The sequence below is a fragment of the Opisthorchis viverrini genome (assembly GCF_000715545.1).
Source record: "Opisthorchis viverrini unplaced genomic scaffold opera_v5_25, whole genome shotgun sequence".
Classification (NCBI taxonomy): Eukaryota; Metazoa; Platyhelminthes; class Trematoda; order Opisthorchiida; family Opisthorchiidae; genus Opisthorchis; species Opisthorchis viverrini.
Window position 1 is genome coordinate 858,117 of NW_008751681.1, and position 12,575 is coordinate 870,691.

General features: G+C 45.5%; 1 protein-coding gene across 1 annotated transcript in view; it reads right to left on the reverse strand.

Annotated features, from left to right (window-relative positions):
* T265_02140 (hypothetical protein) overlaps positions 1 to 12,371 on the reverse strand; it is a gene marked incomplete at both ends in the record, with an annotated part of 56,372 nt that extends 44,001 nt beyond the window's left edge. The window contains 2 exons of the mRNA XM_009166314.1: positions 11,743 to 11,962; positions 12,217 to 12,371. Coding sequence (XP_009164578.1) covers positions 11,743 to 11,962; positions 12,217 to 12,371 — 375 coding nt within the window. The remainder of the gene's footprint in view (positions 1 to 11,742; positions 11,963 to 12,216) is intronic.
* Positions 12,372 to 12,575: the final 204 nt, after the last annotated feature.

Genomic DNA, 12,575 nt, shown 5'->3' on the forward strand with positions numbered 1-12,575 from the left:
TCAAACCGGCTGCTTACGGGACGGTTCATATGATGACCCAGTTGATTTTTCTCACCGCCATATTTAGCGTCCGTTTGCATATTGAATCATGGATTTCCCCCGGTTAGATCTAGTTTCAATACATGCTGAACCTGAAGGCATACGCCGTGAACTTAATAGGACTTGGGGTTCATTGTAATGTGCTACTCATGAGGTTGCTGAAAACCCGTCTCTCGAAAAACCAAATTAGTTTGCAAATCAGTGTATATTCGCTGATTTTGTGCAATTTGATTTCAAGTAGAACATAAGGTTGACGGAAACCCGGGGACTGCGCCTACCTGATGAGCCCCAAAAAGGGCGAAACCGGTCGTGGGTTGTCGACGGATTTTCAGCAACCTTATGAGTAGTACATTACAAAGATATACATGTATCGCGATATCTCGAATATCGTAGCGACTGAAACATGAGGCGGCCACGTGCAGCACATTCATTTGTCTGAGAACACCATAAACGAGAGATTCAGCTGGGTTCCAGGTGAGTCTCTCGAAAAACTAAATTAGTTTGCAAACGAGTGTATATTCGCTAAGGACTTTGGGCTCTTTGAATAGCCAATTGAACTGAACTCCAGCAGTGCAAGGGCCGAAATTCAAGTCAGTAAAAAACCAACTAATACCTACGATTCCGTTAACGAACCTTCAACCCCATGTATGCCCCGGTGCAACAGATTTCACATTTGGTTAGTGGGTTGTAAAGGGTCGTTGTCCAAACTCAGTTAACCAACTCATCGTGAGGGTAGATGCAGTATTCACTGCTTGCACTGCACCAAATGGGGTACATGGCCATATTTACGAATGACGATAGTTTGAAGTACAGTAATCACACTCTGGAAAATGAAATGACCATGTGTACTAAATGACAAAGGGAACTTAGGGGATCAGGCGATTTGAACTGAGCGACTGAAGGCGGACGGCAGCCTTTCACTCTGAATGAGTTCGAGCTAATCACGCGTCTTTGCAATCCCTCGTGGTTAACTACCAAGAGGAGGTCTGGGAGCTCGAATCCTCCTGAAGGTTCGTGGAGTGTGAAACACTGATGATGCCTAACAAGAGGAAAACAGCTGTACAGTGTCTCTCGGCTATTCGGCATAGACTGAATCCACTTGGTGGATCAGAGTTTCGCTGAAACCTTGAAACCTCCGTGCTGTTTGCAAAAGGCTGACGTAGATCAGCGGACACTTTTGTTTGTTTGTTTGTTTGTTCCTTCAAGAAACTTTCTACTAGAGTCCTATCACCAGGGGGAGACATTCTGCACAGTCCGGTGTTAGCGTCTTCTACCGCTGAGTACAATGCTTTAAACGCGGAACCAAAACATTCCACATGGGAATATACTATATTTGAAGCATGTAATCCTGCTAATAAATTTTAACAGGGGATGAATTCATCTCATGCACTCTACCCCGCCGCAAAATATGTAGACCTTTAAGAGGGGACATAGTACATTGCAATTTACACCATATATATGGGTCTAAGGCAACTTGAGTAAAAACGTCTGTGTCACAAAACTGACATGCATGGGGTACAAAAACATGACACAAAACTAATCGACCGTGTGAATCGAACACAATCATCTGTTGGAGTGAGCTTCTTCAACCATGAACAAATGCCGCACCTGTATTGATTGACTGATCGATGAATATACCGACTCTACACATGCATGACGTGAACTGTGTTTGGAATAATAGGCCAGACTTACTGGGTATTACGGGTACTTATATAAGCCAATGATTACCCGTGATTTAACAGTCCCATCCTTTGAATTGCGCTGAATAGTATGTCCAGTTTGACTTGGAGTCCACAAGCCGTTAGCTCAGATCTGCGTTTAACATCGAGTAGTTACCACAGTCTCTGTTTCTAGAGTAGGCTTTTTAACGGAGGCGACCTGATATATCTTCGATAAAGATCTAACGGTACTGAACTGTTCTGAGGTTGGGGTAACCATTGCACTGTAAAGTGCTTTTGAATATCGGGTATTTTCCATCTACAACTAAATCGTACGTCAGCAAGGTATAATCCAACGTTGTAATCCAACGGGTAGCCGGGAGACAGAAGGATAGGGGTTACTGCATGTTTTGTGTCATCGAAAGCTTTTTGAGTGGAACGACCAGCATTAGTATTAGGTGGATTCTTTTCCAAAAGTGCATTTCGAGGGACTTTGGGTATGTGCCTCTGCGCGTCGATAAACTGCTGGAACCGCCGATAACGGAGCCAGGAGATATGGCACTGGGCGTCATGAGCAGGCACTTCTGTGGATGTACCTGAGATCCATATGCATCTATCCTGAGAAATAGCTCACTCTTCAACGGTGGAGTTCATGATGAAAATATCATCTAAATATCGTCCGGAAAGCATATCATCCTTCAGTTGCTGAAGTATCGGTGAGGCAAACTTAATCCAAAAAGTAACCGGTTGTAACGATATAGGTCTCTCGGAATAAATCCACTAGAAAGGGGGAAAAAGTGCCGTCGGTCTTTTCGTTAGCCACACAATAGGAGAAGCTCGTTAGAAATAGGCCACCGGACTGATAACGTCAATGGATTTCAGTCGACCGAGTTATCCATCTACCGTCTACGGTACTGCCTGCTTTGGATCACACTGGAAGAACATCAGATGCACCGAATACAGCGCATGAACAGTAGAACATCTCAAGCACTGAATGGGGAGGTGTAGCGCGTACTGTACCATACTGCACTAGGGTACGCAGGAACAATATTTACATCCACCGTAACATTGGATCATTTTTCTGTCGTGCCACAGCAACAGTGCACGTTCATATTCCTGTGTGAGCTCCTAGGATGTCTGGATTCGGTTCTGTCCTTGGCAAATTTTGTAGTATCATTTGAATTATGCTCAATCAAGCGCATACAACTACATACTGTGGTAGGTTGTCCACAATGCCACACGACTTAACATTTCATCTATCCATCATCACCCGAAAAACTCACCAGTCCAAACCCAGTCTGTTCGTACCAGCCGTTTAGTGGGCAGTGTTCATCGTCACGTGAATAATGGACTTCTAGGTTTCCTCTATGTATCGAAGTTCAGGTCAATAGGCTCGTATACAAACGAGTCTGTTGTTTTTTATTGGCTGTTGCAGTGTGGATGGAGCAACACAATAGCACAAGCAACATAGAGGCGCACTTTCTAGACCTTACAAGCTCTGTGTCTTTCGGACAATACAACTTGCAAACAAAAGTGAGGGCTATGAGCCCATTGCTTGTGGAAATGTTGAGGACCGGAACAGCTCACATATCTTTGTGACGATACAAGCATAAATCGAGAAATCATCCTCCTGATAGTTGGCAATTCGAACTTACGGGTGTTGTGGATCGAAAAGTGATATTTTTGGGCCGGAACTTATGGATGTTCCGCAGTTCCTTCGACCAATACACCCAAAGCTTGTCTTGAGGTGATTTTGTGGACCCGAAGAGGTAGCGGTGCCCCATCAATAGACTGGATCAAACCGTGACTTGACGAGCATCTTTAGGCATCGCATCATTACTTATGTGGAACCTCACTATCACTCCATCCCAGCAACCGATCACAATTTATCCACTCGCTTAAACTAACATTTGCTGCGTTCCGAAACTTTCTACTGAAGTTTCCAATGATGCTTTCAATCAATCTTCAACAGATTTTGCATTCAGGCGAAATCGTGCTTCGTCAGCCAGCATCTAGTGAAACCCCGTCAAACTGCACACAAACTCGTCCGCAATGTAAACTGGTTGATTTGTAGCTGTTAGTTGTGAGGACAAGCGTGTTCCTAAGGTCTTGAGCAAACATCGCTGTGATGCTCCAAACTGCGTTGTTCAGTGGCATTAGCTTAGGGACATTAAAAGGAACGTCGGAACATTTAACAGAAATTCACTGATACCCCGTTCACCGTTCGTGGGGCTTCCAGTGCTGACTGCCGTGCCCTAGATGCAGAATGAGAACTCATCGCACGGGAAAGTACCGTACTTCAGAACTGACATGCACGAGGGTGAAAACCCAAGACACAAATCGATAGAAGAACCAGTCGATCGTATGAAGCGAACAAAGCCATCTGTTGGGTCGAACCTGTCCAAACTTGAACAAGTGTCACATCCGTATTGACCAACTGGCCAATAAGTGAATCACCTCAGAGCATGTACGACGTGAGCTCTGGAAGAATGCATCTCATGAAGAAATAATAGGGCTACGCGCTGTCATGACCATATTGTTTTGGCAGTCTTATTCACATTCCTTCAAACCCATCGTTTTTCACTCCTGCAGTTCGGCTCACAAAGCTTCGTCGGTAGACGGGTATAGCACAGATCACTCCTCTCAGGTTCCATCTTTGTTCTGTATTCAATTTGGTAACACATACTGAAATTGAAAACCGATTCTTTCCATTACCAATGAAAGGAATCGAATTGCAGTCGTGGTGAAAAGGTGACAAATTTCATCAGAGTCAGTCTGAGTTTGCATGCATTTCATTCGATCAACTAGAGTAAAGACACCAAAAAGTGCTGAATGGACGCGACAAGAGCATGGGACCGCCAGGTGACACCGAGAGATTTCAATGCTGTTTTCCGACCTCAGCTAACTTCTGAGTTCATTGATGTCTGCTCTCTTGTACACTGGCTGTGCTAGTGTGACCAAAGCGATTTCAATCAAATAAAGGTCAGGACTGTAAATTGGTTGGGCACACATTAGGTGCCTTTTAAACTGAACAGGATTTCTTATAAACTGGAGTCAGAGATAAAGCAATATCATTAATAGATATCAAAGAGACTTCCATATCGACCGAGAAGACATGGAAGCACTAGGAGTACTATACTCTTAAGGTTGGATAGTGCTGATTTGTAATCTCGTCTTAGCTGGCGAAGTGAGGGATTTACGACAAGTTGCCAATTACCAGGACTGCAGTTCTTACAATCTCGCATTAAAATATGTCATGTTGAGCAGGAGACGGGCCGCACAAAGGTTCAAATGTTCATGGTCCGGAAACTGGGTTGGTGGCTTCCCTCAAATAGGAATAGAGAAGCGTCAGTAAAATGTTACTCACACATTCATTAGAAGCATAGCGAAACGAAAACGTCGAAAAATATCACCATGGGTGGTCCGTTGTTTTGCACCCGGTGATCAAAGTGAGATTCATCTGAATTCCGGAACTGATCTCTCACGTACTTTGACCAAAAACCAGTCGATTCCATTGATGGGTAGTGTTTCCATGATGAAAAGAGATTCACGGGGTGTAAACCAGAAGTAACAGACAGGCATTGCGAAAATAGTGAAAACGAGTAATTGTTTCTAGCAACCCTCCACTTGTTCTTCACGGGAGACGCTTCTCGACTGAAAGAAGGGAAATAAGGCCTCCTTTCTTCGTGTATTACAAAAGAAAATTACGAGTGGCAATAAACGTGTAGAATCCGAGACAGTATGAAAGATTCCAAAGGGCCAGCTTTCGCTGCTTTGAATGTAAGTAATTAAAGCTTGTAAGTAAAGCCAATTTGTGCTGAAACGCCAAGGAGCACTTTATGGTTGTTTCATACTTCCTGGGAATCATCAGCAGTGCGCATATCATATGAAACTCCGGGGGGCTTCGAACCTGTGACCCCAGGACTAGTAATCTGAAAGCTCAACCGTTCGGTCATGAGCGGCTGATCAGCTGTGTGATAAGTTCACACTTAGATAAGATCCCTCAGTCATGGGATCTACATCATGCGGTCACACCTGTTGACTGGCTTCTCAGGTTGATTCTCAGACAGAAGTCGCAATCGAGTAAATTTCATTGTTCGTCTAAGCTACTCATAGGCTGTTGGTAACGTCAGTTGAGGTATGCGACCACGTGATGTGGAGTCCATGACTGAAGGATACATAACCGTAAAATGATAACCGTTCAGTCGTAATATCCTTTCGTTGCCTAGCTGCCATGCCACCCGAAGGAAGCACGAAGGCTGGGATACTGCCAGGTTGCCCAAGCCTAGACAGGGGAAGTTGAGAGGCAGAGGTTAGGTTCGAACCACGGGCCATCCGGTCAGTAAATTCGCGCTCTAACCACCTGAGCCATCTCGCGGCGCTATATCCTACTTGAGTGCGAGCTAATTCCACTGCTGATCAACTGCTCTTGGCCGAACGCTTAAGTGATCAAACTACCAGTCGGTAGGTCGCGGGTTCCACATTCCCTGCGGGAGTTTCGTGGCATGCGCACTGCTAATGATTTCCAATGAGGATAAAGCAGCTGTACAATGTTTCTCGGGGTCTTTTCCAAATAAGCCCCACCAACAATGCAAAAAGTGCATGTGCGAAAAGCTAAGCCCCGCTACTTTTTGCCAACTCCAATTTAAGGTACGCACACAACTTTGACCCATTTTTGGTGAAAACGATTCCATACCCACATCTAGGCTCATTTTGTGCAAAAATTTTCTCCGTTCGGACGTAAAAACTTAAATGAGGTTTCTGACGCTTTCTACTCTCATTCATGACAAGGAGACGATAATACGTTTTTTGCGAAGCCATGAAGTGGTCCATCAGCAACGTCTATGCATCAACGACCACCAAATGACACTTTCAACTGTTTCTGACAGGTGGAGGTGTAATGCCCGACAGTGTCGGCCAGAAATCGGTCTTCGAAAGGAAACTTGGCTGGAGCGGTCTAGGATGGAGTTTGGGGCAGTAATTCTATTCATTTATTGCTGGTCCGAAAATTTGGCAAAAACCAAATTCTGCTCAGAGGAATTATCTATTAGCCACACCACCGCTTTTGACTGGACGAACTTTCTGCGTGAAGTTTGCGCCTGGTGGTTTTAGATTAACCATACCGAAAATTTTGTGGATCCAACGACTGGAGCTCACACACAAACCATCAAATCTCTTTGGCACGTCCACGAGATGCAGAATAAACGCCAATGCGGCACACACTGATCTTCAGTGGACAGCTACTTGTGTGAGTTCGTTTGGAGGCAATGGTGCCAAAAAACGGGCCTTTTCATGCAAATTATTAATGACGTCCCGATTTCACTCTCTCCATTAAAAATAAAAGTACAAATTTCATATCCTCTTTTTTCTAATCTTTTCGGGTGGCGGGGGTTAATTTTTTGGCGGGGCTTATCTGGAAATGATCCGTTTCTCGACCTTTAAGCAAAGATTGTCTTCAAGTGCAGGACGAAAGCTCCATTGGAATTCCTAAATCTCTTCACAAGACCAATGGTCCTCGCTACTATTCAACCTCACGCAGGCCAGAAGCTCGAAAGAGGATCGGCAGGGAAACCTGTAGATGGGGCGTTAGGCAACTCAAATATTAGTACGATTGCGGAAGGACCAACAGCATATGTGGCGGTAGGAACCACGAGTGCGGTCCTAAAACACGTCAGTTCAGGCACAGTATGAAAGCAAACAACCGTCCGGGTTGAACTGTGATACAAGTAGACCTTCTTAGCTGGCTTTCCAAGTAAGTGATAGCGAAATATGCGCAGACAGTACCATGACAAAAAGATGGCTACTCGGATACTGCGCCTACCTTATGAGCCCCAAGAAGTACGGTACCGGTCGTGGGTTGTCGATTAGTTTTCAGCAACCTTGTAAGTAGTGTGTTGGCTACCGTACTTTACGGTTGATGTGACTGACAACCTATACGTAACCCAGAGGAATAATTCAGAAGTTGAGTGAACCTTATAACTTGGAAGCCGTCATTTTCCTGCCGACGACCAACGTAATCTCTACGTGCGTATTCTTCGACACTCTCGTGGTGATGTCCGTCTATCCAAATTATCAAGAGCCATTGGTATTTATAGGCATGACTAATGAGGCTAGGTGTGTCGGACCAGATAAATAACTGCCTTCAGAAGTGACCGTGTAGTTTACTGTCTCATTTTCCCTATCAAGAGTTTGTTCGGTACTTCCAAGTAATTTTGCAACTGTCTTCTAAACTGATTCAAGAGGCCTTCAAAACTAACCGGCCCATGTTCAATTTGCTCACTCTATTATCATGATAGGTTTGTCCGAGACAGAAAGAAAATATGGAATATGGCCAAACCAGAGGTGCTATCTTTTGCGGTTGGAAGACTAAATACTCATATTGACAGTATCTGTGCGGGAAGCTAACGCTGCCAAGAAATATGCCACTGTAAGGTGCCCGGAAAATGATTTGTTTCGTGTTCGAGCCAAGCTTTATTAAGTAATGTGGGTAGGAGCTCAAAAAATGCACATAATCAGCTTAAGCTACTCACATGCTTTCAGAAAGCTTAGCTTTTAGGGGGCCTTACTAAGTCCATCCTAGGCAAATTCGGCGGACAGAAATATCCGCTATACTTTCCCCGGAGTTCAAGTGTTGAGCGATATCACGGCGAAAATGCAATGATATGAACAGAAGCGATGGTTGAGTCATATTTGCGTTTCTATGCCGCCCGAAATTTGAAAATGGAAATTGTTTGGCATGAGTAGGTCTAAGGTTCTCATTGAAGCAGCCACCGAAGCCAGACCACCGGATGCACATTGGAATCAGCAGGATCATCATCATCATCATCGACAGCATGAAATCAGTGTTCAACACCCGATGCTTCACTGCCGTACAACCATGATTCATTTGATAGCCTTATTGTGAATAAAAGAATGAAGGTGGACAGGGAAGGAACTTAGCGCTGCCTACACCTCCAAACACATTCAATCTGGATAGAAACTGACAACAAGAACGCCATTGACATCGGTTGGCAGCCATATCTTACAATGTCTCCAACCAGGCGCAGTGAGGATCACGCGGTCCCTATCCTGGAAAGCCAGTAGGACCGACAGCATCCAAACGTTTCGTGATTTCATGCATACCCCTCTGTCACATCTCTGGTTCCGCCAATCTGAATTCGTCATGGAAAGCAGTACTCTCTTCGGCAAACGATAATTCGGCACACGAACGATGTTCCGAACAATGGTTCCCGTAGGAAATGTAATTCATCTTCAAGTGTACGTTCATGGGGAACGGCTTCCTGCATTCTTTGGCTAATATTGTGCATACTATCCCCTGGCAACACCATACGGTTATAGGTCGGTTATACGGCCTTTAAAGCCAGTTAGTGAACTGCTATGCGACAGTGTAGCTCTCAGCAAATCATCGTAAAGTTTCGTTGTTACAATTATTCACATTACTATTTTTTATCATGTTAAATGTCGGCGTAAAACGAAAAAGCATTATTCCTATTTATTTCCAGAAACCCATTCTAACATTTTTTTTGTTTATCTGCATCAATGAATCAGTAAATGGCCGTAGTCGCCAACCCAATTCCGGGATTGTCGCGAGCCCGCCGTGGCTGCTTTCTCCGCTTATCTGCAAGTACAGTGTGAATTTTTGTTAGAAGGAAGGACAGTTCATAGCTGCTGATGTACACAGGACGATTTTAGCCTTCTCAAGTGGTTTCCATATATCTAATCGGTCATTTAACCGGAAACTCAAGCGTGCGAGAGTTAGTCTTGGAACAACCATCCAATTCGATGTGCGATATATGTGCAACACGCGATGGATTCACCGGTAAATGGTATGAAAGTGCTTCTAGATAACTAATGTTTTAAGCAGGTGGACGACAAAGGGAGGCGAGAAGTGGTGGTAAGGATACTTCCCAGCCGAGTTTGGCGGACGTTTTCCTAGACTGGATGATTTCGATTAATGTCCCTTTCACTACCGTGAATCATCTGCTCGTATCACGGCAGCATAAGCTTCCGAAACCATCTGGGCTTTGCCGACTTTCTTGCTGCCACAGCCTGATACGGTCCATTTATATATGAATGTAGATGAAATGAGGCTGTGCGACAACGGTACCGCCGTAATCTGATCGATATCGGCACGTGCTTTGCGGCCTATAGCGAGCCCTGTGTCCCTTGTAGGTTTTTACGGAGGAGTTTGTACACCCGGGGACGTTTTTACGTACCTACATGAAGTAGTGCCGGTAGATGAGAAGCTTCTGTGCCTGGGGGTTGTCATTAACGGTCTGCATCACTTCAGAAACTGTATGGGTTGTAGGAGATGGTATACAATGTCGATTGTTTGCAACACTTGCCGGACGACATCTTCCAGCACTTGTAAACTGCTATCCTTCTTGCTCAATGTCATCTCTTTTCTTCCTGTTAATGTTGGTCACATTATTGTACAACGCTTGTTTTAGTGTAATAACAAAGGGACTTCGTGCATTTTGTTGAGTGACTGTCGTTGTGACTGACGGTTAAATAACATTGGTTAGCACTGATTCGCAAAGCGAACACAAATTTTAGCCGCAAACACCGGACTTATCCATTCACGTCATTGGATTAAAATAGCGATTAGTGGAGGTTTGGAATACCAGGAAAGTAGAACCTTCTCTTCTCGATGTGGTGGTTCAACGGAACACGGACCGGCGGAAATCCCTCTTGTGACTGAGTCAAGATCTCCCTGGATTGTTCTCCTTATGACACTAAATGATACCTACATAAATATTTCTTTCTGTTCATTAGAGACTTTAGGGCTGTTACACTCTCGTCTCACGGCCCTGTGGATAACCTGTGTGATCAATGCAGCCTTCCCTTATGAGTCGTATTATGTTCACTTTGAAGTGGATGGTACAGAGCTGGAAAGAAGTTGATGGGGAAACCTCACCAGCTGGAACTGGTAATTCAGTGTTATTGCTCGCGTTTATTTGCTGCAGACGAAGTATTCTGGATCCTTCAGTGCAAGCACCATAGGGACCTGGCAAGTCTCTATCTCAGACAGGCGTTGGCTAACGAATCAACCGACAACGCGGCCCACTTTGGGTCACTGGACAAATAGCACTTCCATTACTCTAGATTGTGTACCATGATAGAAGTCAACCGATCAGAGTTACGTTACCAACTATCGTTTCAGAAACAGACCTCGCTCACCCAATGTTCAAAAACTGTACAAGACAGGAATTGGGGACGGTTCGGTAGCGCGCGGCACAGACGGGCTCAGAAGATGCAAGCGAATCAGCTGGCAGTGAGATTTGTGTTTACACGTGGACAAGTTAATCGGTAGCAGCATATTTGAGGCATCGCACGCTTACCCTGATGTCTTGTTTCAGACGTCTGCATTAAACCAAGCGGTCGGGGGGTCACAGTGGACCTGTTTTCATCGAACTGAAGCCGGTTGGCTGTAAAAAAAATCACCTTCGAACTTTTTTCTAACACAATTTATGCCTCAAACCGGACCACAGAAGAACCTTGCTGCTCTGAATGAGCACGGGGTTGTTCCCTACAGTACCCCTTTGATTCGAAAATGTTCTGCTGAGATACGCACTGTCGCGAGGAGTCAAACCACTGGCAGTTGTATTCACGTGAGCTAAGCTGATTCGACCCGGTACTGTGGAACCCTATCGAACGAAAGCCTTACGAACACACCAAGCAAGCAGTCATGAATGAGACAAGAAGCTCACGACACTAGACAACCAACCGAATGGGGCTCATAGTGAACGTGGCAACCGTTCACACATAAACACTGCTGATGATAGGCCATAAACAAGGCGGACAGTGTTCATTAGTGTCTGCACCGTGTGACGGCAAAGAAGCACCAAGTTCGTCACTGTCAACCGTTCCATCAGCCACAAACCGAAGTACACATGATACGCAAAAACTCGACAAACTGTTATGAGCGGTGAGCAAACGAAGCCTGATCAGGCCGTAGAGTTAACGCACGGACGCCGTGCTACGGTGGCACAGCGTTGCAAAAAAACAGTGCGAAGGAAAAACGGAAAGAGTCTGAACAACTTACGCTAACCAGCACACCGTGATTCCTGACCGCACGGAGTAGCGATTGGGATACCAGACCACTCACGTAATCTGCGTTGAGAGAGGCTGGGACTTTTAGCTCTTCGACCATATAGTCCTCGGGAATCAGCGGCTCCGGAAGGTGGTAAATTCCTGCCCGTGCCCTGATGAAAGAAAGTCCGTATCGACACATGATGGTGTAATTCATTCCTCTACATTTTTCACTGTGGCTAGATAGGGAAAGTCCAACTGATAAATCCACGTCTTGCCCATACATTGCGGGCAAAAAAAGGAGAGCCACAGCGAGCGCCAAGCCAACACGCATGGTGAGAAATGGTACGTCAGCTTTCAGATCGCAGCCCGAGGCCGAGCCAAAAGTGCGATACGTCAACCAACCAATCGGCAACACAGACCCTAAGGCGGCTTGGAGATGTCCTTGTCCCCACGAGACAGCTCATTGGCCAAAATGCACGCCCACTCATTGATCGTACCAGGATGGTGCACCACAGCAGGTTCGCTCATGTTTGCCTGTCGTGTCCACCTCGTGACCGCACCGAACACGCTCATAAGCTCAGGCACCAGTGTACCCCGATGAAGCGCCGGCGAGTGACAAGTAAAGAGAAGCTCCGTCATAAGCTGCGGCCTAAGCTACTCGCAGGGAGCGGGAAAACCACCTAAGTCCAGATGGGTTTTCGATAGCCTCAACAAGCATTTCGGGCTTCGTGACAGGACATCACAACTAGTGCCGGTCACGCCATTTTCCCTGCGCGCATCTTGGTCTCCGCGTCACGCACGCGCACCATCCACCAAAGACTGCACATCACTTGCAGTTCAGGT